The sequence below is a fragment of the Coregonus clupeaformis genome, chromosome 28, assembly GCF_020615455.1.
Source record: "Coregonus clupeaformis isolate EN_2021a chromosome 28, ASM2061545v1, whole genome shotgun sequence".
In the NCBI taxonomy this organism is placed as follows: domain Eukaryota; kingdom Metazoa; phylum Chordata; class Actinopteri; order Salmoniformes; family Salmonidae; genus Coregonus; species Coregonus clupeaformis.
Window position 1 is genome coordinate 6654557 of NC_059219.1, and position 27421 is coordinate 6681977.

At 42.9% G+C, this 27421-nt stretch overlaps 1 protein-coding gene across 2 annotated transcripts; it reads right to left on the reverse strand.

Annotated features, from left to right (window-relative positions):
• Positions 1-908: 908 nt before the first annotated feature.
• Positions 909-27421, reverse strand: LOC121542692 (nuclear receptor ROR-alpha A). Of its 2 annotated transcripts, XM_041852183.1 has the most exons (11): positions 26900-27421; positions 21788-21817; positions 8326-8411; positions 8061-8202; positions 7607-7930; positions 5692-5912; positions 5233-5365; positions 4958-5065; positions 2586-2696; positions 2327-2436; positions 909-2109 (listed from the first exon to the last, which is right to left on the reverse strand). In XM_041852183.1, the coding sequence occupies exons 1-11, from the start codon at positions 26958-26960 to the stop codon at positions 1951-1953; spliced, it is 1485 nt and encodes a 494-aa protein (XP_041708117.1). In that variant the 5' UTR covers positions 26961-27421; the 3' UTR covers positions 909-1950. The 2 variants fall into 2 exon arrangements, with proteins under 2 accessions (XP_041708117.1, XP_041708118.1); XM_041852184.1 differs by lacking the exon at positions 21788-21817.

The window sequence follows — 27421 nt, forward strand, 5'->3', positions numbered from 1 at the left end:
AACAAAAACCTGCATACCACGTAGCTCTTCAGGACCGGGAATTGAGGTTCACTGTCCTAGAGATGAAGTTCATGCCCAACGTCTTACCCCTGTTCATCTGATCCTACTCCCTGACTGCTGGGCAACTCCTCAGACCGGATTTGAAGCGTTTGTGGTTGTAGTGCGGAAAGAGAGAGAGTGGTTGTCTTAATCATGTCCTAACAACTCTCCCGGGTCTTAGTCACTTCTCCTCGGGAGCTCAGTAAACAACATTCTTCAGTTCACTCAAACAGACTCTTAGACCTAACAAAGTCTTCCCATACACACGGCAAAGCTCAGCTGAGTATCAGCCACTGCCACTCTCACACACAGTTAATTAGTGGTGTTCTGTTCCCACATCGTTAGGCTACTTTCAGCTACAAGGTACGGAAGGTAAAGTCATGAAAGACTGAATGCCTCCGCAGTTCATCAAGGGGTAAATCTTAACTTCTACCTAAGTTGAATTTTGACTCTCTCAATGACATCAATGCATGACTAAGATACATTTGAAACTTAAGTGGAAGTTATGATTCATGCCAGGACATTGCACTCGATGAACAGCTGCAGCATTCTGCAGTGTGCTGGTGTCTACTTTGCTTTCACCACGCTCTCTCACACAAATACACACAGATGTAGATAGAACACACTCAGCTCATTGGATAGTCTATGAATCAGACACACACACACACACACCGTTGAGGATGGCTCAAAGCAGGAATGTCTGTGTGTGTTTTGTCGTGGATGTGTCGTTAAAACATACATTCAACCTGTGTGCAGCTGCATGCACTGAGCTCTCCCCCTCTATGTTTCTTCAAGCTCTTTCACTTCCTGGTATGCAATTAGACATCCTATTTTATACATTGGGAAAACAGACAATACAGGAACACCAGTCACTTTTTTAATCATATCAGCAGTTTATTAGAAGCCTTTTCCATGGAAATCACCATGGTAACACTCAGGAGACATAAACTAGCATGTTAAAGCAGCACACAGGTACTGTTTGTGAAATCTGACACGTTTACAATAACAGTCATGCCCAAGGTTAGTCATTCAAATGCCTACATAGGCCTACAGCAATATTGCCCAGATTATTCATATTTACATTTCTGACTCTGTTTTTAATGTAAACACACAGCCTCTTTTAAAGCTCATTACGATAGAGACAGATAGCAGAGTTGGTCATATTCGATCCACACACAGTTCATTGAGAAAACTAGCTATATACTTGACTGTGTGTTTGTGTCCTGAACAGTGGGGCCCATGGGCTATAGCTCAGTTACTCAGTCTGATGGGTTAACCAACTCTGTAAAGTCACACAATTAAAAACAACTCAGAAAACACACATAAGAGTTCATAGTGATCCTCTAAATATGGTAATTTATACCAGCTAGCATCTGGTCTGGATAAAGTCCCAACAGCCACCCGGAGTCAAAATAACATTTATAATCTCAAGGACGAAATACACTCAGATAACACTCTCAAAAAGGAAAAACAATGCGTACAATTTGGAAATAATCTGAAAACATTTTCAAGTAATCATAGTGAAATACCTTGAAATACCAGAACGTTTGTACACCATCCTTATCTATAAAACATTTTTTTGCATGAAAATAGCTTCAATTTCTAAACACTAATAGCCTACTGAGATCATTTCGTTGCTCTCAGAAATTACAAAAATATATTTATTCAACAAGTGAAGAATTCAAAGTAATTACATCTTATGTTATCAATGCGTACACGTGTGTGTGTTTTTGTGTGTCTGTGTGTGTGTGTGTGTCTGTCTCTGTGTGTGTGTGACTGTGTCTCTGAGTGTCTGTGTGTCTGTGTCTCTGAGTGTCTGTGTGTGTTTGTGTGTGTGTGGCTGTCTACTACTGTGTGCATGTTTCTTTGTCTAATTATCTGTCAACATGTACGGTGCAGTTCAGAGAGAGTTCAGAGGGAGTCCACAGAAGGCAGGTCGGAGGTGAACAGCTCCTTGTATAGAGGAGGAAAGACAGAGTGGACGGTGAGCGGGTAGCGCTGGCTGAACCAGTGCAGCTTCTCCACATGCAGACTGCACAGAGACCGCAACACTGGCACCTTCTGGTAGAGCTGGGGACCACACACACACACACACACACACACACACACACACACACACACACACACACACACACACACACAGCTAGTCAATGAAAGTTCTACACACTGTATCCAGTGATGTCATAGAGGGTAAACACTCTCCACCTACTACTCTCTCAAACTTGAATGCGTGAGTCTGTGAGTGTGTATGTGCGCGTGTGTATGTGCGAGTGCCTGTGTGTGTTACCTTGTGCAGAAGGCTCTCCTGGTTGTCTCTGTGTAGCATCTGTTTGAGGCATACCTCCAAGTCTCTCCTCATTCTATGTGCTCTGCCACTATCCTCAAGACAGGGGCGATCTACACACACAGGAAAAATATTAAAAGAGATTATTTTATACCATTAATCAGCTTATGATGTTCTATGACTTTACTGATCTATGACTTTACTGTACTAAGATTATCTGCAGTATCATTTTACAGAATGTGTGTGCATTTGTGTGTCTTACCTGGGTTAATGAGCACCAGTGAGCTGAAGAGAGCCATCTGCTGCTCAGTCAGTCTCAGGGCACACATACTGTGAGCAAAGTCAAACACCGCCACCATCAGATCGCCACAGCCTGCAACAACACAGTTAGCATCCCTAAGACTAGGAACCAATTGGCTAAACTAATATGAGATAGTGTCCTCCGTAATTATTGGGACAGGGAAGGATTTTTTATTATTTTGGCTCTATACTCCAAAAATGTGGATTTGAGGTTAAAGTTCCGAAAGTTACAGACGCACAAATATCATACAGCCTTTACATTAATGTATAAGTGTTTGCAAACATATTCTATTCTTTACATTAAAAGTGACTCCAAAATGACACAATGCATTATTTACCATTCATTTCTATTGGGCACAAAATAATCTGAAACACAACCAAAACAAACAGCAAATGCGTCCAACACATTTTTTGAGTCACAAGCTTGATGTAGTCATTGCATGCTATGAATATGGGACCAAATACTTAAATTTTGACTGCTTTAATACACATAAGTGAATTTGTCCCAATAATTTTGGTCCCCTAAAATGGAGGTGCTACAGTACATTCGGAAAGTATTCAGACCCCTTGACGTTTTCCACATTTTGTTACAGTCTTATTCTAAAATTGATTAAATTGTTTTTTCCCCCTCATCAATCTACACACAATACCCCATAATGACAAAGCAAAAACAGGTTAGTAGAAATTTTTGCAAATTTATATTTAAAAAAAAAACGGAAATATCACATTTACATAAGTATTCAGACCCTTTACTCAGTACTTTGTTGAAACACCGTTGGCAGCGATTACAGCCTCGAGTCTTCTTGGGTATTACGCTACAAGCTTGGCACATCTGTATTCGGGGAGTTTCTCCCATTCTTCTCTGCAGATCTTTTCAAGCTCTGTCAGGTTGGATGGGGAGCGTCGCCGCACAGCTATTTTCAGGTCTCTCCAGAGATTGGGTTCAAGTCCGGGCTCTGGCTGGGCCACTCAAGGACATTCAGAGACTTGTCCCAAAGCCACTCCTGCATTATCTTGGCTGTGTGCTTAGGGTCGTTGTCCTGTTGGAAGGTGAACCTTCGACCCAGTCTGAGATCCTGAGCGCTCTGGAGCAGGTTTTCATCAAGGATCTCTCTGTACTTTGCTCCGTTCATCTTTCCCTCTATCCTGACTAGTCTCCCAGTCCCTGCTGCTGAAAAACATCCCCACAGCATGATGCTGCCACCACCATGCTTCACTGTAGGGATGGTGCCAGGTTTCCTCCAGACGTGACGCTTGGCATTCAGGCCAAAGAGTTAAACCTTTGTTTCATCAGACCAGAGAATCTTGTTTCTCATGGTCTGAGAGTCCTTTAGTTGCGTTTTGGCAAACTCCAAGAGGGCTGTCATGTGCGTTTTACTGAGGAGTGGCTTCCGTTTGGCCACTCTACCATAAAGGCCTGATTGGTGGAGTGCTGCAGAGATGGTTGTCCTTCTGGAAGGCTCTCCCATCTCCACAGAGGAAATCTGGAGCTCTGTCAGAGTGACCATCGGGTTCTTGGTCACCTCCCTGACCAAGGTCCATCTCCCCCGATTGCTCAGTTTGGCCGTGCGGCCAGCTCTAAGAAGAGTCTTGGTGGTTCCAAACTTCATCTATTTAAGAATGATGGAGGCCACTGTGTTCTTGGGGACCTTCAATGCTGCAGAAATGTTTTGGTACCCTTCCCCAGATCTGTGACTTGACACAATCCTGTCTCGGAGCTCTACGGACTCCTTCGACCTCATGGCTTGGTTTTTGCTCTGACATGCACGGTCAACTGTGGGACCTTATATAGACAGGTGTGTGCCTTTCCAAATTATGTCCAGTCAATTGAATTTACCACAGGTGGACTCCAATCAAGTTGTAGAAACATCTCAAGGATGATAAATGGAAACAGGATGCACCTGAGCTCAATTTCGCGTCTCATAGCAAAGGGTCTGAATACTTATTTAATTAAGGTATCTTTTTTTTAATATACATTTGCTAATATTTCTAAAAACCTGTTTTCGCATTGTCATTATGGGGTATTGTGTGTAGATTGATGAGGGAACATTTTTTAAAATCTATTTTAGAATAAGGCTGTAAGGTAACAAAATGTGGAAAAAGTCAAGGGGTCTGAATACTTTCCGAATGGACCGTATGTACCCGATACAGATGAAAACACCCTCAAATTAAAGCTGACAGTCAGCACTTTAACCTCATAGTCATTGTTTGATTTCAAATCCAAACTTCTGGAGTATAGAGCCATAAGAATAGAACATCTTTCACTGTCCCAATAATTACGGAGGGCACAGTAGCATCCATTCAATAGCTAAGACTAGGAACCAATGGACTTACCCAGAGACTTGAAAAGTTCAGTGCTGGCAAACTTCCCATCGAAGAAGACGGTGCTGTTCTCTGTGTTAAAACACCTACTCATTCTGACCAGAACTACCTCCATCGAACCTGAGAGAGAGCGATAGAGATGGAGGGAGGGAGGGAGGAAGAGAGAGAGAGAGAGGGGAGAGAAGATTTAGTAATGGCAATGTGCACTTTTTACAGGAAGACTTTTGTTGAGAGAGGGGAGAGAGGATAGTAGATTAAGGAGTGATTGACAGGTGGGTTCGGCTCACCAGTCTTCAGCAGGGTGATCTGGTCGTTTTGGCCGAGCCCACGGAACCCTGGGATGCGTTTGGCAAACTCCACCACGTACTGTACTGCTTCAGTCAGCCTCATGGCACAGTGCTGCCACATCTCATCTACTGACTGGAGACAGCGGGAGGAGAGGGAGGGGGAGGGAGGAAGGGAGGGAGGGGGAGAAAGGGACAGGGAGGGAGAGGGAGGGAAGGAGAGGGAGGGAGAGAGAGAGAGGAAGTGAGGGAGAGGGAGGGAGAGGGGGAGACAGGAGAAAAAGAGAGATGTGAGAGGAGAGGGAATTCCAAAAAGAGGTGAGAAGGAGAAGAGAGAGACAGGATGCCTTCACTTGAGTTCAGGGGTCAGACTTCTTTTAACTTATTAATAAAAGCCTTATTTATTACTGACGACTGACTGATGATGATTTATATGAGACCAGTGATGTGTTGGTACAGTACCTTGCTCTGGTAGGCATGGATCTCCTCTCTGCTGAACAACTTCCATCTCAGAGCCTGCAGTTCCTCCAGTCTGAACTGACTGGTGTCCCTATGGGAGCGCACGATACTGCCACACAGCTCTTCTATGTGTAGCAGGGAGGGGCAATAGGGGTCGTTTGGGTCATAGGATCTAATTCCCATCCCTATCGTCTGGTCAGGAGACGGCTGACGGGAGTCGAACCCTGAAGAAGAGGTAGTGAGAAGGGGGAAGGGGGGTAATATATATTAAACAGTGCTTGTCTGATTACAGTGGGGAAAAAAAGTATTTAGTCAGCCACCAATTGTGCAAGTTCTCCCACTTAAAAAGATGAGAGAGGCCTGTAATTTTCATCATAGGTACACGTCAACTATGACAGACAAATTGAGAAATTTTTTTCCAGAAAATCACATTGTAGGATTTTTAATGAATTTATTTGCAAATTATGGTGGAAAATAAGTATTTGGTCACCTACAAACAAGCAAGATTTCTGGCTCTCACAGACCTGTAACTTCTTCTTTAAGAGGCTCCTCTGTCCTCCACTCGTTACGGTATTAATGGCACCTGTTTGAGCTTGTTATCAGTATAAAAGACACCTGTCCACAACCTCAAACAGTCACACTCCAAACTCCACTATGGCCAAGACCAAAGAGCTGTCAAAGGACACCAGAAACAAAATTGTAGACCTGCACCAGGCTGGGAAGACTGAATCTGCAATAGGTAAGCAGCTTGGTTTGAAGAAATCAACTGTGGGAGCAATTATTAGGAAATGGAAGACATACAAGACCACTGATAATCTCCCAAAATCTGGGGCTCCACGCAAGATCTCACCCCGTGGGGTCAAAATGATCACAAGAACGGTGAGCAAATATCCCAGAACCACACGGGGGGACGTAGTGAATGACCTGCAGAGAGCTGGGACCAAAGTAACAAAGCCTACAATCAGTAACACACTACGCCGCTAGGGACTCAAATCCTGCAGTGCAAGACATTTCCCCCTGCTTAAGCCAGTATATGTCCAGGCCCGTCTGAAGTTTGCTAGAGTGCATTTGGATGATCCAGAAGATCATTGGGAGAATGTCATATGGTCAGATGAAACCAAAATATAACTTTTTGGTAAAAACTCAACTCATCGTGTTTGGAGGACAAAGAATGCTGAGTTGCATCCAAAGAACACCATACCTACTGTGAAGCATGGGGGTGGAAACATCATGCTTTGTGGCTGTTTTTCTGCAAAGGGACCAGGACGACTGATCCGTGTAAAGGAAAGAATGTATCGTGAGATTTTGAGTGAAAATCTCCTTCCATCAGCAAGGGCATTGAAGATGAAACGTGGCTGGGTCTTTCAGCATGACAATGATCCCAAACACACCGCCCGGGCAACGAAGGAGTGGCTTCGTAAGAAGCATTTCAAGGTCCTGGAGTGGCCTAGCTAGTCTCCAGATCTCAACCCCATAGAAAATCTTTGGAGGGAGTTGAAAGTCCGTGTTGCCCAGCGACAGCCCCAAAACATCACTACTCTAGGAGGAGATCTGCATGGAGGAATGGGCCAAAATACCAGCAACAGTGTGTGAAAACCTTGTGAAGACTTACAGAAAACGTTTGACCTGTGTCATTGCCAACAAAGGGTATATAACAAAGTATTGAGAAACTTTTGTCATTGACCAAATACTTATTTTCCACCATAATTTGCAAATAAATTCATAAAAAATCCTACAATGTGATTTTCTGGATTTTTTTTCCTCATTTTGTCTGTCATAGTTGACGTGTACCTATGATGAAAATTACAGGCCTCTCTCATCTTTTTAAGTGGGAGAACATGCACAATTGGTGACTGACTAAATACTTTTTTTCCCCACTGTATGTGTTTCAAGTGTGTGCATGTGTCCACTCCCTTACCTCTTTCGTCTGAGTGCCCACTGCCAGGAGACACACAGGAGCCCTGGTAGGCCAGACCTGGGGCCTGGGACTCGCCAGGGGAGCACACCAGGTAGGGGAGCACATCTGTCGGGCAGGGTGGCAGCTCTGGCTCTCCAGGGAAGGAGTAGGCCGAAGCCGGGGGCTGGAGCATGTGGGGTGACCGGTTACGGCGTGCCTTGCTTGGGTAGGGCAGGGCTGGCTGGGCCTCTGCCTGGAGATGCTGCTGCTGCTGCTGACGATGTCTCTCCACCTCGGCATGCAGAGAGTCCCGCTGACGTTTTGACATCCGACCAAACTTCACCGCTGGGGAAACAAAAACAGTTGGTGGTGGAGTTGAGTTGAATTACCCTTATATAAAGTAAAGTGTGTATTTATTCAACCTTTATTTTACCAGGAGACATCTTTGTTTTTTATGTGTGCGTGCGTGTCTCACCATCCCGGCTCATGCCCTGGGTCACACATTTCTGCAATCGGCAGCTCTGGCAGCGGTTGCGGCTGGCTCTGTCTATAGGACAGTTACTCTGTCTGGAACAGGAGTAGGACACGGACGGCAGCTGGCTACGCCGGAAAAAACCCTGAGGGGGAGAGAGGACCATTGACATAACCAATGAAACCACTGGAAATGAGTCATCTGACCACACGGTTTGTTATGTCTGCTTGGTCAGAGTGAAATGAGGTGTGTAGTGCTGCAGTCTCACCTTGCAACCCTCGCAGGTGATGACTCCATAGTGAACTCCTGATGATTTATCCCCACAGATCTTACAGGGAATTACCTCAATCTGAGCTACACACACAATAACACATACATTACAGTTAACACACACATTACAGTTAACAGTAACACACACACCTGTGGACTACGTTGGCCAGCAGAGAGCAATGAGACAATGTCCAAACCCAGATCTTTCAGAACTACAGTGTGAGCCCATTCAAAACTGTCTATCAAGGAGATAAGGGAGATTTAGGAGGAGTTAGGGAGAGTTAGGGGGAGTTAGGGAGAGTTAGGGGGAGAAGAGAAAGTGAAATATAGATGAGGGTAAAGAGAATCGAGGGCAGGAAGGGGAAAGAGAAACCTAGACTGCAGAGAGGTAACATTAACACAAAATCAGACTAAGAAAGTTGGTTGACCACACAAATATGGAGTGGAAAACGGGTTTTTGGTCTGTGTACGTGACACCTGTCTACATGACACCTGCGTTTTGTGTGTTCAGTGGGTATGTCAGTATATCGTTGAGATTTTATGGAAACTTACTGTGAATGTGGCTGAGTGGTGAGGTTTGACCATTCTCCTGACAAATCAACAACACTTCACATGAACACACACACACACATAACGCAACTTTGCTACAATAATACAGGCTTGTTAAAAAAGAGACCATTTGATTGGTTGTTTTTCCCCTCCTAAGGTCATCAAACGTTGCAAACAGACTGAAAGAAAGAACACTCTGTTTTCCTCTCATTAGCATTTCTTACATTATTAAAAATGAACCGAATGACATCAGAGACAAAGAGACAACAGTAGAGGGGGAATATTTGCAAATGGAGAGAGGAGGAGGAGGTGAAGGTGTCAACCTCAGTCTTTTTAAGTGGTTAACTGGCTTCTCTTTTGCTCTGACTATCCTTCTTTCATCTCACCTCTCGCTCTCTCCATCCCTCTCTCTATCTGTCTCATAAAGGATAGTGCTGCCAGTAATAGTCTTTCATCTTGGTTGACACTGCCAGGAATGTCCATCCCCCTCTTCCCCCCCCCTCCCCCCATCTTTCATCCTCATCATTCCACAAATCATACATTATTACATTCAGAACATTTGAAAATAAATACGCTATTCTGACGTGATTTTAGAGTTCAGGAAGAGTGTTTGTCTTTCTTTGTGTTGGTGTGTGTTCTAAGTTAGTTTGTCAAGCAGTGAGACAATGGCTTGTGTTTACGGTACAGCAATACATTGTGTGAATAGTGTGTGTGTGTCAGTGTGTCAAGTGTGTGTGCCGTCATTTCAGGTGCCACAGGAATCTCCCAGAGGCCGTAAGAGAGGGCAGTCAGCGGTGAAACTGAGAAACCCCCTGCACACCTGATAGAATACACACTATACTGCACACCTGATAGAATACACACTATACTGCACACCTGATAGAATACACACTATACTGCACACCTGATAGAATACACACTATACTGCACACCTGATAGAATACACACTATACTACACACCTGATAGAATACACACTATACTGCACATCTGATAGAATACACACTATAACCCTAAAGACTGCATGGATGGTATTGTCTATGTGCAGGAAAACAACTGAACACTTCATGAATAGACTGACTAATTGAGTGAGAATGTGAATGAGAAAGTGGATAGACAGAATGGATGGGTGGGTAGATAGAACAAGTAGAGTGACAGCCTGCAACATTGTATAGAGAGAGAGAGAGAGCAAGAGAGAGAGAGAGCGTCAGTGGTCTCTGTTTTTTGCTCTCTCAGTTCTGATTCTCAACCTCAAACAACAGGAAACCAACCTGACCCACAACCTTTCACTGTTGATGCACACACATGTATGTTTCTATCTATTCCATTCATTTGGGATTGAGGACCAGTACGTACATCATTTGCAACCGCCACAGCAAACTGTATTTCCATCTCGGTCCCTATCTCTAAAACTCACCCACTATCTCTCTATTCTCTTTCTTCATCTTATTCTGAAGCCACATTGCTGATATTGGTCTATTTCCTCTGTGTGTCCTTTATTCTCATCTCTCTCTCTCTCTCTCTCTCTCTCTCGTCAGTGATCTCCTGTGGTGTGCACAGCAGCCCTATCTTTAACTGTTACAGGCATCTCTACCCAAGGCAGCCCTATCCATCTAGTTAAGGCCAACAGCTAACCTGGCTCTCCAACTTCAACAGAGCCGTCATTTACCCAGCCTCCCGTAATTCTGACAAAGGTACTCACCAAACCACATATTCAGCTATCAACAGACTTTCACATCTGTTGATAGCACCAGTGGTGGTATTGCTGGAGCGGATGAGGAGCGACGGCAGCTAGCTAATATAACCTGACCTCCTATACTTCTGTCTCCTCTGACTAGTCACCATGGTAGTGTCTGCTACTGCACTATGGGCCTGGGACATCCTACACACTAACAACCAGCAGCTCGTGTAGGGCTGGCAGGTGGATCCATGTTACTGTTCTCAACCTCTACTTTACTTTACAATCTCCCTTCAGTGTAGTAAATGATGATATGGTCTCGGCAGTTACTGACATGATACTATTGTCACGGAGTTCTCAGTCCCCCCTCATCCCAGCCCTTATCTCTTTAGCCGAACCAGCTATAGGCCAGCTACAGAAAAGAGGGGGAATTCTGGATCTAAATTAAGAAAGAAAAGCGGGAGAGAGAGGTGAGAGAGAGAGAGATAAAAGAAGATGAGCGTAACAGCGAGCGAGAGAGAAGTGACTGGTAAGGAGAGAGGGAGAGTGGGGATAGCGAGGTAGAGCAAGAAATACTGTAGAGAGCGAGAGCGATAAATGTTATGCAACACTAGTCCACAGATACACATATAATCTCTATTCCCCTCCCTCATCATCTTCCCTCTCTGTCAATGAGCATCAGAAATCACCTAGGCTACAACTGGATTGCATTAGCCGCCCCTACATACAAGTACACTGCCTTCGGAAAGTATTCAAACCACTTTACTTTTTCCACATTTTGTTGTGTTACAGCCTGAATAAAAAAATCGATTAAATATGATTTATTTTCACACAGACACACAATACCCCATAATGACAAAGTGAAAATATGTTTTTAGAAAATCTAGCAATTTTTTTGAAAATGCAATACAGAAATATCTCTATTCACACCCCTGAGTCAATACCTTGTAGAAGCACCTTTAGCAGCAATTACAGCTGTGAGTCTTTCTGGGTAAGTCTCTAAGAGCTTTCCACATCTGGATTGTGCAACATTTGTCTATTATTATTTTCAGAATTCTTCAAGCTCTGTCAAATTGGTTGTTGATCATTGCTAGACAATGATTTTCAGGTCTTGCCCTAGATGTTCAAGTAGATTTAAGTCAAAACTGTAACACGGCCACTCAGGAACATTAACTGTCTTCTTGGTAAGCAACTCCAGTGTAGATTTGGCCTTGTGTTTTAGTGTATTGTCCTGCTGAAAGGTGAATTCATCTCCCAGTGTCTGGTGGAAAGCAGACTGAGCCAGGTTTTCCTCTAGAATTTTGCCTGTGCTGAGCTCCATTCCATTTATTTATTATCCAGAAAAACTCCCCAGTCCTTAATGATTATATGCATACCCATAACATGATGCAGCCACCACTATGCTTGAAAATATGGAGAGTGGTACTCAGTAATGTGTTGTATTGGATTTTCCCCAAACATAACACTTTGTATTCAGGACAAAAGGTGAATTGCTTCACCAAATTTTTCGCAGTATTACTTTAGTGCCTTGTTGCAAACAGGATGCATGTTTTGGAATATTTTTATTCTGTACAGGCTTCCTTCTTTTCCCTTTGTCAATTAGGTTAGTATTGTGGAGTAACTACAATGTTGTTGATCCATCCTCAGCTTTCTCCTATCACAGCCATTAAACTCTGTAACTGTTTCAAAGTCACTATTGGCCTCATGGTGAAATCCTTGAATGGTTTCCTTCCTCTCCGCCAACTGAGTTAGGAAGGACTCCTGTATCTTTGTAGTGACTGGGTGTATTGATACACCATCCAAAGTGTAATTAATAACTTCACCATGCTCAAAGGGATATTCAATGTCTGATTTTTTTTTTTACCCATCTACCAATAGGTACCCTTCTTTGCGAGGCATTGGAAAACCTCGCTGGTCTTTGTGGTGGAATCTGTATTTGAAATTCACGGCTCGACTGAGGGACCTTAAAGATAATTATATGTGTGGGGTACAGAGATGAGGTAGTCATTCAAAAATCATGTTAAACACTAGTATTGTACACAGAGTGAGTCCATGCAATTTATTATGTGACTTGTTAAGCAAATTTTTACTCCTGAACTTATTTAGGCTTGCCATAACAAAGGGGTTAAATACTTATTGACTCAAGACATTTCAGCTTTTCATTTTTAATTCATTTGTAAAAATTTCGAAAAACATAATTCCACTTTGACATTATGGGGTATTGTGTGTAGGCCAGTGACAAAAAATCTTAATTGAATACATTTTTTATTCAGGCTGTAACACAACAAAATGTGGAAAAAGTCAAAGGGTATGAATACTTTCTGAAGGCACTGTATTATACATAGAGCAAGTCAAATCTAATCTAAAATACAGTGAGGTTCATTGAGCTAATGCAGAAGGGCAGTAGAAAGCTGCTATCAGAAGCTATGCAGCCTAATAAAAAATTGGCCTTTTACAGTGCATTCAAAAAGTATTCAGACCCCTTAACTTTTTCCACATTTTGTTATGTTACAGCCTTATTCTAAAAGTGATTACATTGTTTTTTCCCCTCAATCTACACACAATAACCCATACTAACAAAGCAAAACCCGTTTTTTATAAGTTTTTGCACATTTATAAAAAATTTAAAACCAAAATATCACATTTACATAAGTATTCAGACCCTTTACTCAGTACTTTGTTGAAGCACCTTTGGCAGCGATTACAGCCTCGAGTCTTCTTGGGTATGACGCTACAAGCTTGGCACACCTGTATTTGGGGAGTTTCTCCCATTCCTCTCTGCAGATCCTCTCAAGCTCTGTCAGGTTGGATGGGAAGCGTTGCTGCACAGCCATTTTCAGGTCTCTCCAGTGATGTTCGATCGGGTTCAAGTCCGGGCTCTGGCTAGGCCACTCAAGGACATTCAGAGACTTGTCCCGAAGCCACTCCTGCGTTGTCTTGGCTGTGTGCTTAGGTTCGTTGTCCTGTTGGAAGGTGAACCTTTACCCCAGTCTGAGGTCCTGAGCGCTCTGGAGCAGGTTTTCATCAAGGCTGTCTCTGTACTTTGCTCGATTCATCTTTGCCTTGAACATGACTAGTCTCCCAGTCCCTGCCGCTGAAAAACATCCCCACAGCATGATGCTGCCACCACCATGCTTCACCATAGGGATGGTGCCAGGTTTCCTCCAGACGTGACGCTTGGCATTCAGGCCAAAGAGTTCAATCTTGGTTTCATCAGACCAGAGAATCTTGTTTCTCATGGTCTGAGAGTCTTTAGGTGCCTTTTGGCAAATTTCAAGCGGGCTGTCATATGCCTTACTGAGGAGTGGCTTCTGTTTGGCCACTCTACCATAAAGGCCTGATTGGGGGAGTGCTGCAGAGATGGTTGTCCTTCTGGAAGTTTCTCCTATCTCCCCAGAGGAACTCTAGAGCTCTATCAGAGTGACCAACGGGTTCTTGGTCACCTCCCTGACCAATGCCCTTCTCCCCCATTTGCTCAGTTTGGCCGGGTGGCCAGCTCTAGGAAGAGTCTTGGTGGTTCCAAACTTCTTCCATTTAAGAATGATGGAGGCCACTGTGTTCTTGGGGACCTTCAATAATGCAGAAAGTTTTTGGTACACTTCCCCAGATCTGTGGCTCAACACAATCCTGTCTCGGAGCTCTACGGACAATTCCTTCGACCTCATGGCTTGGTTTTTGCTCTGACATGCACTGTCAACTATGGAACCTTATATAGACAGGTATGTGCCTTTCCAAATCATGTCCAATCAATTGAATTTACCACAGGTGGACTCCAATAAAGTTGTAGAAACAACTCACGGATGATCAATGGAAACAGGATGGACCTGAGCTCAATTTCGAGTCTCATAGCAAAGGGTCTGAATACTTATGTAAATAAGGTATTTCTGTTCTTTATTTTTAATACATTTGCAAAAATTCTAAAAACCTGTTTTCACTTTTTCATTACGGGGTATTGTGTGTAAATTGCTGCAGATTTTTTTTATTTAATCAATTTTAGAATAAGGCTGTAATGTAACAAAATGTGGAAAAAGTCAAGGGGCCTGAATACTTTCCGAAGGCACTGTACAGTGGGGAAAAAAAGTATTTAGTCAGCCACCAATTGTGCAAGTTCTCCCACTTAAAAAGATGAGAGAGGCCTGTAATTTTCATCATAGGTACACGTCAACTATGACAGATAAATTGAGAAAAAAAATCCAGAAAATCACATTGTAGGATTTTTTTATGAATTTATTTGCAAATTATGGTGGAAAATAAGTATTTGGTCACCTACAAACAAGCAAGATTTCTGGCTCTCACAGACCTGTAACTTCTTCTTTAAGAGGCTCCTCTGTCCTCCACTCGTTACCTGTATTAATGGCACCTGTTTGAACTTGTTATCAGTATAAAAGACACCTGTCCACAACCTCAAACAGTCACACTCCAAACTCCACTATGGCCAAGACCAAAGAGCTGACAAAGGACACCATAAACAAAATTGTAGACCTGCACCAGGCTGGGAAGACTGAATCTGCAATAGGTAAGCAGCTTGGTTTGAAGAAATCAACTGTGGGAGCAATTATTAGGAAATGGAAGACATACAAGACCACTGATAATCTCCCTCGATCTGGGGCTCCACGCAAGATCTCACCCCGTAGGGTCAAAATGATCACAAGAACGGTGAGCAAAAATCCCAGAACCACACGGGGGGGACCTAGTGAATGACCTGCAGAGAGCTGGGACCAAAGTAACAAAGCCTACCATCAGTAACACACTACGTCGCCAGGGACTCAAATCCTGCAGTGCAAGACGTGTCCCCCTGCTTAAGCCAGTACATGTCCAGGCCCGTCTGAAGTTTGCTAGAGTGCATTTGGATGATCCAGAAGAGGATTGGGAGAATGTCATATGGTCAGATGAAACCAAAATATAACTTTTGGTAAAAACTCAACTCGTCGTGTTTGGAGGACGAAGAATGCTGAGTTGCATCCAAAGAACACCATACCTACTGTGAAGCATGGGGGTGGAAACATCATGCTTTGGGGCTGTTTTTCTGCAAAGGGACCAGGACGACTGATCCGTGTAAAGGAAAGAATGAATGGGGCCATGTATCGTGAGATTTTGAGTGAACACCTCCTTCCATCAGCAAGGGCATTGAAGATGAAACGTGGCTGGGTCTTTCAGCATGACAATGATCCCAAACACACCGCCCGGGCAACGAAGGAGTGGCTTCGTAAGAAGCATTTCAAGGTCCTGGAGTGGCCTAGCCAGTCTCCAGATCTCAACCCCATAGAAAATCTAGAGAGTTGAAAGTCCGTGTTGCCCAGCGACAGCCCCAAAACATCACTGCTCTAGAGGAGATCTGCATGGAGGAATGGGCCAAAATACCAGCAACAGTGTGTGAAAACCTTGTGAAGACTTACAGAAAACGTTTGACCTGTGTCATTGCCAACAAAGGGTATATAACAAAGTATTGAGAAACTTTTGTTATTGACCAAATACTTATTTTCCACCATAATTTGCAAATAACTTCATTAAAAATCCTACAAATTTTTTTTTCTTCTTTTGTCTGTCATAGTTGACGTGTACCTATGATGAAAATTACAGGCCTCTCATCTTTTTAAGTGGGAGAACTTGCACAATTGGTGGCTGACTAAATACTTTTTTTCCCCACTGTATATTACATTTCCATTGTCCTTCATAAGGGTTTGAATATCTCTGACATGAGCAGCGAGTGCCATTCAGCACCTTTCCCTTGTCTTTGTATAAAGTACCCTGTCAGCATTCTGCATTTTGCTCTGTAAACGGACAAAAAACCTCAACTTTCCTCCACCGGAAACACCCCGCAGAATCACACCCTCCAACACACAGACGCATGACAAAGAGAACATGGGGCATACTGTTATCCATCAAGTAAAAATCTTAGAGAGTAAGAGATTAACTTGAGATAACATTTGAACATTGTGTGAATACTTTGAAATTAAATCTAAAATCTAATTGATGGCACACTGAGATGTTTTGACCAATAATAACTCATGTTGCTTCAGGTTTTCCTGTGAAAAATGTTATTCTAGATAATGATTCCTTGATATGATATGATTTTTATTAATATAAATATCAATATATTTCTTATTTTTTTACAGTATTTTGAAAAATTTGACTATAAAAATGTTCAAAAGGGAATCAGAAATGTTATTAAATATGATCAAAGAATACAAATAGCTAAAAATGTAAATGTGTTCAGGGCGATTATTGATCCTTACTTACTTCTTGGTAGATTTCAACAATTTGCTATAAAATGAATCAATTCCACATTTGAAAATATATATATACTGTAAATGTGAAATAAGTATCCATCACACTTTCACCTTAATATGCTGTTAATGCTTTACAATTAAAACATTTTGTAAATGTGCTATAACATATTTATAAGTATAATAACTTAATTAGTAAAGGAATCTCTGGAATTTAAGACATTTAATTTAATGTATTTTTTTGTAGTTTACTGTTCCGTTTGAGACCCATTTAATTTAAGATATTTGTTGTTGGTAGGTTATTGAGCGGTGATAGCATGCCTCAAAATGGCAGTTGTGAGTCACCCAGGTGGGTGCTATATTGAAAGTGGATGTGGGGAGCTATACAATTTAAAGCGCTTTGACAGATAGTGTAAAACACAATTTTTATGCAAGATAATGCTAGATAAATAACACTGTTTTTTTACAGTATTGCCATGAGAATTCTCTACATGAATAGCTTGAAGACTATATCTTAAATGAAACAATACACATCAAACTGCATTTGTTTTGAGTGCAGCCTCTGAACAGTTATTTTGGAAACTGTAATTTTTGAGTAATGCCATGCTGTTTGGTCAGAAGAAATGTGGCTCTAGTAAGTAAAAAATGCAAAATTAAAAAATTAATCTTCACAATCAATAACAAAGGCACCCTACGCATTTCAACATAAGCATTTCGGAAAGGCTGTTTTGAACCCCAGACTGAGTCCAAGGGGAACAATAATTAGTTGTGAGGTAAACCAAGTAATGGTGACGGGTGTGTGACTGTGTGACTGCTCTCTTTCATCTGTCATGTTTGGGGGTGAATGTGTGACTTCAGATTTTGGTGTCAACTCTTTTAAGTAAAGTGAGGTGCGTTGGAAGTGTGTATGTGTGTGTAGCTGTATGTGCACCCAAAAAGTGTAAGGAAAGTCTTTTGAAGTTAGAGAACACGAATCTGAACAGGAATCCCCCAAATGCATCAGCATACTCTTTGTTTGTGTGTGGAGAATGCCGCCTGAATCAAGACTATATGGCGATGGTGGTGGGCCACTCTCAGAGAAAAATGAAAGAGGAGAATGAATCGAAATGCATAAATGTTCACTGTTGTATTTAAGTAATGTCATCATTGTAAAAACAGTCTACAGTTATGTTAATCGTCCTATCCTTCCATGACATTAAAATTAGAACCCAGTATGTGTAATATTAGAAGTTCTATCTGTATCATGTTATATACAGTGACATACACACAGGAGATATACACTGAGTGTACAAAACATTCAGAACACCTTCCTAATATTGAGTTGCACCCCCTTTTGCCCTCAGAACAGCCTCAATTCGTCGGCGCATAGACTCTACAAGGTGTCGAAAGCGTTCCACAGGGATGCTGGCCCATGTTGACTCCAATGCTACCCAAAGTTGTGTCAAGTTGGCTGGATGTCCTTTGGGTCGTGGACCATTCTTGATACACACAGGAAACTGTTGAGCGTGAAAAACCCAGCAGTGTGTTGCAGTTCTTGACACAAACCGGGTGCGCCTGGCACCTACTACCATACTCCGTTCACTTAAATATTTTGTCTTGCCCATTCGCCCTCTGAATGGCACACATACACAATCCATGTCTCAAGGGCTTAAAAATCCTTCTTTAACTGTCTCCTCCCCTCAATCTACACTGATTGAAGTGGATTTAACAAGTGACACCAATAAGGGATGGTAGCTTTCACCTGGTCATGTTTTGTACACTTAGTGTATATCACGCTACCACACACACACTGAGGTGCCAACCAGAAGGCAGCTGTGCTACGGTGTGTGTGTGTGTGTGTGTGTGTGTGTGTGTGTGTGAGTGCATGCATGCCTACACAGTCCCTATGGCGCCATATGGATGCGTAAATAGAAACAGGTGCAGAGGATGCTGTGAGAGGACCATCTTACAACACAGTACGGTCTCATACCAAACTCACTATCCCTCTCTCACCTTCTGCCTACACAGTCCCTGTTCCTCTCTCGTGTGTCACATCACAGACTGTGTGAGTGGTAGTTCTCGTGTGTCACATCACAGACTGTGTGAGTGGTAGTTCTCGTGTGTCACATCACAGACTGTGTGAGTGGTAGTTCTCGTGTGTCACATCACAGACTGTGTGAGTGGTAGTTCTCGTGTGTCACATCACAGACTGTGTGAGTGGTAGTTCTCGTGTGTCACATCACACAGACTGTGTGAGTGGTAGTTCTCGTGTGTCACATCACAGACTGTGTGAGTGGTAGTTCTCGTGTGTCACATCACAGACTGTGTGAGTGGTAGTTCTCGTGTGTCACATCACACAGACTGTGTGAGTGGTAGTTCTCGTGTGTCACATCACAGACTGTGTGAGTGGTAGTTCTCGTGTGTCACATCACAGACTGTGTGAGTGGTAGTTCTCGTGTGTCACATCACACAGACTGTGTGAGTGGTAGTTCTCGTGTGTCACATCACAGACTGTGTGAGTGGTAGTTCTCGTGTGTCACATCACAGACTGTGTGAGTGGTAGTTCTCGTGTGTCACATCACAGACTGTGTGAGTGGTAGTTCTCGTGTGTCACATCACAGACTGTGTGAGTGGTAGTTCTCGTGTGTCACATCACAGACTGTGTGAGTGGTAGTTCTCGTGTGTCACATCACAGACTGTGTGAGTGGTAGTGAGAGAACATGGAAATGTGTTGCTGTAATTTAAGTCTTTGAAACATAATCAGGTAAAATACATAGTCATTTCAGGACAGTATCCACGACCACAGTAATGACACATACATGTCTTAGTGCCCACTTACTAACCAATGAGACGCTTCAAAGGTCCCTCACTTGGTTTCAAAACAACGTAAATACGTAGTCATAGTTAACCATTTACATATTTAGACAAAAACTATTAAATATTTTGAAGACTGATTTGGCCCAACTTACACCAACTACATCACTTGTGTCTTTTTACAATAAGTGATAATGCTTTGCAAGATGTTTTGAAATATTTACATTATTTTCAAGAGTATTATCAAAGTAAATGGTTACATTAGTATGAAAACAATTAATAAATGTATGCACTCACTAACTGTAAGTGGCTCTGGATAAGAGCGTCTGCTAAATGACTAAAATGTAATTATATCACTTCTACAGGCCTGTAGAATCAGACAACGGTTCTATTCTGGCTCCATTATGCTTCTAGAAGAAACATAAGAAAAATAAGTAGATACTTGGGGGGGCAGGTAGCCTAGCGGTTAAGAGTGTTAGGCTCTTAACCGATTGTTCGATTCCCCGAGCTGACTAGGTGAAAAATCTGTCCCTTGAGCAAGGCACTTAACCCTAATTGCTCCTGTAAGTGGCTATGGATAAGAGTGTCTGCTAAATGACTAAAATGTCAAATGTAAACTTCAAGAGCAGCTACAATGTCAAGTTGTTAGAGGTTTTGGAAAGAAACACAACGAGGATCTGGTGAGGATGTTGGACATGCCAACAGGCTGAAACACAATGCACAGTAATCATTCTGGCAAAGATATTGATCAATCAATCAATTTTATTTTATATAGCCCTTCTTACATCAGCTAATATCTCGAAGTGCTGTACAGAAACCCAGCCTAAAATATTGATATGATAATGTTTTGGTTTTGAGTTTAGAAATGAATATGACCGTGAGCGGATATGTTGCTGTTGCTGTACTTGAAGAGTTGGAGGAATACGGAAGGAGAATGGGGGACAAAAAAAAGCCAAACAAACAACATTTGTAAACAATACTTCTAATGTAGGCTACAGTACAGTATACACTCTCTCTCTCTCTCTCTCTCTCACACACACACACACACACACACAGATACGGTACTGTACAGAGTAACACACATTAAATCAAGGCCATCATTCCTACCTCGCATGATCTTCACTCCAATTCTGTCTTCTTGTCCCACTTTCACAAACTCTATTTCTCTCTCTCTTTCTTGTTCTCACCCTCACCCTCAATTCACACTCACTGTCTCATTGTCACTGTCACGATCTCTCTCTCTCTCTCCTTCTCTCTCTCTCTCTTCCCTCTCTCCTCTATTGGTCTGTACTTTCTCTTGCAGAGTGACTATCTTAGTGTGCCTACAGTATGTTTGGGCCTCAGAGTCACCGCTCAAGCGCTCTGTCAGTCACACAGTGTGTGCGCTCGCGTGTGAAAGAGAGGGGGCCTTTCCCCTTTCTTTCTCTCTCTCTTTTCTTATGGTACTTTTTCCCTTTCTTTGTTGTGCATAACCCACTCACACTCAAAGCCTTAACCACTCTCTGTACCCACCGTTCTCTCCCTCAAATATACTTTTAAATACAAAAAAAGTTTTATTGCCATGAAAGGACATATACTGTACTTCTCTAACACTTCAAGAGGATAGGACTGTACCCACAGCACAGACTGACAGCCTAACTAGCCAATTGAGTATGAACTGACATCTGAAACAGCCAATAAAGGGAGAGCTTTCTGATGATGCACATTCAATCATCCGTATGATTATTATTTAAAGTGAAAACAAGTATCATGAAAACGTCCCCGCCATTTTCAATTTTCTCCCTACACTCAAAACTAACAGGTGTGTTATAGTCAGGAGCAGAAACAGCACAGTAACGCCACCACATGTGAAGGAGATGCTATCTGATACTATCTGTATCCAGATGCCAGAATACCAATATAGAGTTTGTCTTCAAACCCAAATCCAGCAAACAGGAGAATAATGTCTATACAAATGAACACAGGTGCATAACAGAGCTATAATGCTGATGTTGGCGCCACAGAGAAACCTGTGTGTGTGTGTGTGTGTGTGTGTGCGTGTGTGTCTCTCAGCACAGGTGCAAACGTGTGCAAATACTAGCGATCCAGGCATAACCACACTGCATGCACATATAACTAGCACACACATACCACATGGGCATGTATAGACAGGCATATCGACAAACACGAGTGAGGTCACACAACAACAGACACACACACACACACAAACACTTACTCAAATGAGTCTTCTTGGACACAGTGTCTCCTGTAGCAAAGAAGAGATGAGTTAAATTCTGCTTGAACACAAGACACACTTCCTCTCTCACATCTTAGTTCAATGCTCTACTGTAGCTTCAGTCCCTTATTATCCCACTCACTCCCAACTGGGATCATCTCAGTCTCTCTGACAATAACAGAGGAGGACTGAGTCTATGTCTCTCTGACAATAACAGAGGAGGACTGAGTCTATGTCTCTCTGACACAACAGAGGAGGACTGAGTCTACAGTGGCTTGCGAAAGTATTCAACCCCCCTTGGCATTTTTCCTATTTTGTTGCCTTACAACCTGGAATTAAAATGGATTTTGGGGGGGGGGGGATTGTATCATTTGGATTTACACAACATGCCTACCACTTTGAAGATGCAAAATATTTTTTCTTGTGAAACAAACAAGAAATAAGACAAAAAAACAGAAAACTTGAACGTGCATAACTATTCACCCCCCCCAAAGTCAATACTTTGTAGAGCCACCGTTTGCAGCAATTACAGCTGCAAGTCTCTTGGGGTATGTCTCTATAAGCTTGGCACATCTAGCCACTGGGATTTTTGCCCATTCTTCAAGGCAAAACTGCTCCAGCTCCTTCAAGATGGATGGGTTCCGCTGGTGTACAGCAATCTTTAAGTCATACTACAGATTCTCAATTGGATTGAGGTCTGGGCTTTGACTAGGCCATTCCAAGACATTTAAATGTTTCCTCTTAAACCACTCAAGTGTTGCTTTAGCAGTATGCTTAGGGTCATTGTCCTGCTGGAAGGTGAACCTCCGTCCCAGTCTCAAATCTCTGGAAGACTGAAACAGGTTTCCCTCAAGAATTTCCCTGTATTTAGCGCCATCCATCATTCTTTCAATTCTGACCAGTTTCCCAGTCCCTGCCGATTAAAAACATCCCCACAGCATGGTGGTGGCAGCATCTCGGGGTGATGAGAGGTGTTGGGTTTGCGTCAGACATAGCTTTTTCCTTGATGGCCAAAAAGCTCAATTTTAGTCTAATCTGACCAGAGTACCTTCTTCCATATGTTGGCGAACACCAAATGTGATTGCTTATTTTTGTCTTTAAGCAGTGGCTTTTTTCTGGCCACTCTTCCGTAAAGCCCAGCTCTGTGGAGTGTACAGCTTAAAGTGGTCCTATGGACAGATACCCCAATCTCCGCTGTGGAGCTTTGCAGCTCCTTCAGGGTTATCTTTGGTCTCTTTGTTGCCTCTCTGATTAATGCCCTCCTTGCCTGGTCCGTGAGTTTTGGTGGGCGGCCCTCTCTTGGCAGGTTTGTTGTGGTGCCATTTTCTTTCCATTTTTTAATAATGGATTTAATGGTGCTCCATGGGATGTTCAAAGTTTCTGATATGTTTTTATTACCCAACCCTGATCTGTACTTTTCCACAACTTTGTCCCTGACCTGTTTGGAGAGCTCCTTGGTCTTCATGGTGCCGCTTGCTTGGTGGTGCCCCTTGCTTAGTGGTGTTGCAGACTCTGGGGCCTTTCAGAACAGGTGTATATATACTGAGATCATGTGACAGATCATGTGACACTTAAATAAAGTCCACCTATGTGCCATCTAACTAACTTCTGAAGGTAATTGGTTGCACCAGATCTTATTTAGGGGCTTCATAGCAGAGGGGGTGAATACATATGCACGCACCACTTTTCCGTTATTTATTTTTTTTGAATTATTTGAAACAAGTAATTTTTTTCATTTCACTTCACCAATTTGGACTATTTTGTGTATGTCCATTACATGAAATCCAAATAAAAATCAATTTAAATTACAGGTTGTAATGCAACAAAATAGGAAAAACGCCAAGGGGGATGGATACTTTTGCAAGGCACTGTATGTTTCTTTGACACAACAGAGGACTGAGTCTATGTCTCTCTGACAATAATAGAGGAGGACTGAGTCTATGTCTCCTTGACACAACAGAGGAGGACTGAGTCTATGTCTCTCTGACACAACAGAGGAGGTTTGAGTCTATGTCTCTCTGACACAACAGAGGAGGACTGAATCTATGTCAGGATGATGCTGGGCCTCTGCACACAGGGTCTGATGTGTTTATAGTGGCTGTTGTATGAAATTAATTGGTGTGGAAGAGCCTTGAGAAAGAGAAAGTTGGGAGAGTAGGAGCTGACACAAGCAGAGGGTGGATGGAGTTTGAACTCTCTCTCAGGCACACACAGACATACATTCATACACACACACACACACACACACACACCTTGGTGAGTAAGAGACAGACACAGTTATTACATTTACATTTTAGTCATTTAGCAGACGCTCTTATCCAGAGCGACTTACAGGAGCAATTAGGGTTAAGTGCCTTGCTCAAGGGCACATCGACAGATATTTCACCTAGTCGGCTCGGGGATTAGAACCAGCGACCTTTTGGTTACTGGCACAACGCTCTTAACCACTAAGCTACCTGGAGGAAGGTGGGAGTTTAGCTTTCTGACCACAATTGTGAGAAAGTTCATATTGGACTGGGTGTGTGTATGTGTGTGGGGGTTGTTTCCAAGCTGAGGTGTGTATTTTTAGTGTGTGTGCGCATGTGAAGAGAGAGGGCAGGGGAGATAAGCATCGCTGGGTGGAGTCAGACAGAGGCAGAGGCAGCCTGGGTCTTTGTGTCTGGGCTAGAGGAGGTCTGCTGCGGCTTTCACTGCTTCCCTCCGTTTCCCCTCTTCATCAAATCTTAATAAGCAGAACATAGAGGTCTGGTGAGAGCAAAGCAGTTGACACACACACAGAAAACATACACACTTAGACTCAAAACGCAAAGAGACACACACACACACTGCCGTTTGCGATTGTACGCAAAAAGTAAGGATTTGAGTCAATTTTCAACCTTCAGTGGACTGAGAACGTCAGCCATGCTGTCGGATCATGAGTCAATTTCATGTGATTACAAACTAAACTAAATCCTAAACCTAAGTGCTAATGATCTTATTCCAGTCAGAACTGCAGTGACCCCTGACCCATGCCACTGAGTGTCAGCCGACGCCACAGTGTGGGTACTATGAGGCCACGTTACAGAAGACCAACATGAAGGCCATGGAAACCGCTATCTTCTTCTAACTCCTCACTGTGCTCTACTTTTCAAAAAGACATGCATGTCAGCATAAATACCATCTTATCTCTCTCTATTGATCTCTTTCTCTCCTTATCTGTCTATCTCCCTTGCTCTCTCAATCGAATCAAACAGCAGTATTCTGTATTTTCCAATCAATGCTTTATCTAACAATGGAAGTCTTGTTAAGATTTAGACGCCGCTATTTAATCTAAAGCGGTTTCCAAGGTTTCTCTTCTCCCCCGTCTGTCTATCCTACTCTGTATGGAGATATAGCAGCTGCAGGTTGGAGAGTGACAGAAGAACACATGCTGCATGTTACACATTATCAGCTCCCCACACACACTCGACACACAATGTGATGTAATAAGGGAGTGACTACTAGTGCATTTACGTGTGTGTGCGTGTAAGTGCGTGCATGTATGTACACAGTAAAGAAGAGAGTAGCTCTCTGGTGCATAACTATGGCTATCATGATGTCCTGTCAATGAGTAACGGAGAGAGTAATATGCACCGTGAGAAAGGGTTTTAATGTGTTATAAATCCAGACAACTGTGGCACCATTGTGGGATATTTGTACCAATGCACCCTCTCGGCCAGACCTGGTTCAATTTAGGGAATAAAGATCAAAAGATCAATGTGAGTCTGTAGCCTATATTTAGCTATGGTGTCCAACTCACTCCATTGAGAGCCCAGTGTCTGCTGGTTCTTGTTATTGAATGTAAGTTTGTGTCCAAGACCTAGAGTAGACAACCAGGTGAGGGAAGCTCCTAACTAATCAGTGACCTTCGTTGATTAATCAAGTACAAGGGAGGAGTTAAAAGCCGCAGACACTCGGCCCTCCATAAAATGAGTTTGACACCTGTGGTTTAGGCCTAATGGATGACGTCATTTAATAAATGACGTGTGCAGTACGTGTGATAGAGACTGAGGGAATCGAAGTTGAGAGCCATGGTTTGATTTTAGACTGTGTGGTGCTGGGAAATGCAGCAGGCCCAACACAGCTAAGAGCTAATCCCTGGTCTTATAGAGGATTACTGCCGTGTTCACCCTCAAGGAGCAAGAGTTACACCGCCAGGTGGACAACGGGAGAAGAGAGGTGAGTTAATGAGAGAGATGGGGAGGGAGAGGAGGTAGGGATGGAGGGAGGGAGGGAGGGGAGGAGAGTGAATGGGGTAAGAAGAAAAAGAGTGAGGGATAGGGAAGATGGGAGGAGGGAGAAGGGAGAAGGGAGAGAAAAAGAGGGAGGGAGGGAAGATGGGAGGAGGGAGAGTGAATGAGACAAGATGAGAAAGAGTGGAGGATATGAGGGGGGAGGCAGAGAAAGAACTTGGAGGGAGGGAGCCTTGGTGATCTTACAAAGAGAGAGTGAGGGGGTAAGAGAGAGAGAACGAGCCAACTAATGTGGAGAGAGAGAGACATAGTGAGGGGGATAGATAAGAGATCAAACGAGAGAAGGAGCTAAAGATAGAGAGAAACGGGAGGAGAGAGGGGAGAGATAAGCATTAGAATGAGGCTCGCTTAAAGGAGGGGAGAGGGTGATGGGGGAGGAGAGGGAGAAGGGGACAGTGACAGTATACGAACACTATCATACAGCACTTTTGGAATCCCAAGGTGTGCTCACACTTCACAATAGTCAATGCTATAGACTGGCAAACAGGTGTGTCTGTGTGTGTGCATGCATGTGCATCCACACACACAAGCACACACACACACACAGTATATATTGCAATGTGCATACATACATTCACCTTTATATTTTTTTATATTTTGTATTTTATATATATATATTTTTTGGCATTCACCTTTAAATGTCCATTAACTTATAAAGCAAACCTGAGACATTTTCATTTCACCCAATCCACCATGTATAGCTAAAACAATAATAGTTGCATCTGCAAATAATTGACATTTGTGAAATGTAAATCACTGAATAGACTAGGCCTGGCCTACCATAGCCTACACATTAATACACTAGGTCTACCCTATCAATAATCAAGATAATATATCTTACCTCTTTTGATTGGTTCGTCAGTAGTGACGGGGTCTGGTGATTCGGGCTCCTCATATTCCATAACTCCCCGTCAAAACAAACTGCGTTTTCTTGCACCTGGCTCTGACACACACCACACGCACTTCACACTCCTGGGACAAGCTTGTCTACACACCCTTTTTTATAGTATATTCTACCGTGCGTTTTGCTATGCACTTAGTATGCAATGCACCATGAATAACTTAAAAAACTTTGAATCTTTAATTCTAAATATATAGAACTACCTGCTGTTCTAGCGGCCGGGACGGCGCATGCGCTTTAAAACATGCACTACCATCTCTGTTAGAGTCACTACGCTCATTTACTCTGATAACGTCATTGTCATTTTGCCATTCTCTGTTGTCACTCTCTCTCTCCATATTCCGTCTTGTCTTCACGTGAGGATAATATCAGCCAACTTCATTTTTGCAACGAACTTCCTTGTGCAAGCAGTTCAGGCTACTCCGGTTTCAACCCGCTTGCTCTTTGCGCCCTGGCTGTGGT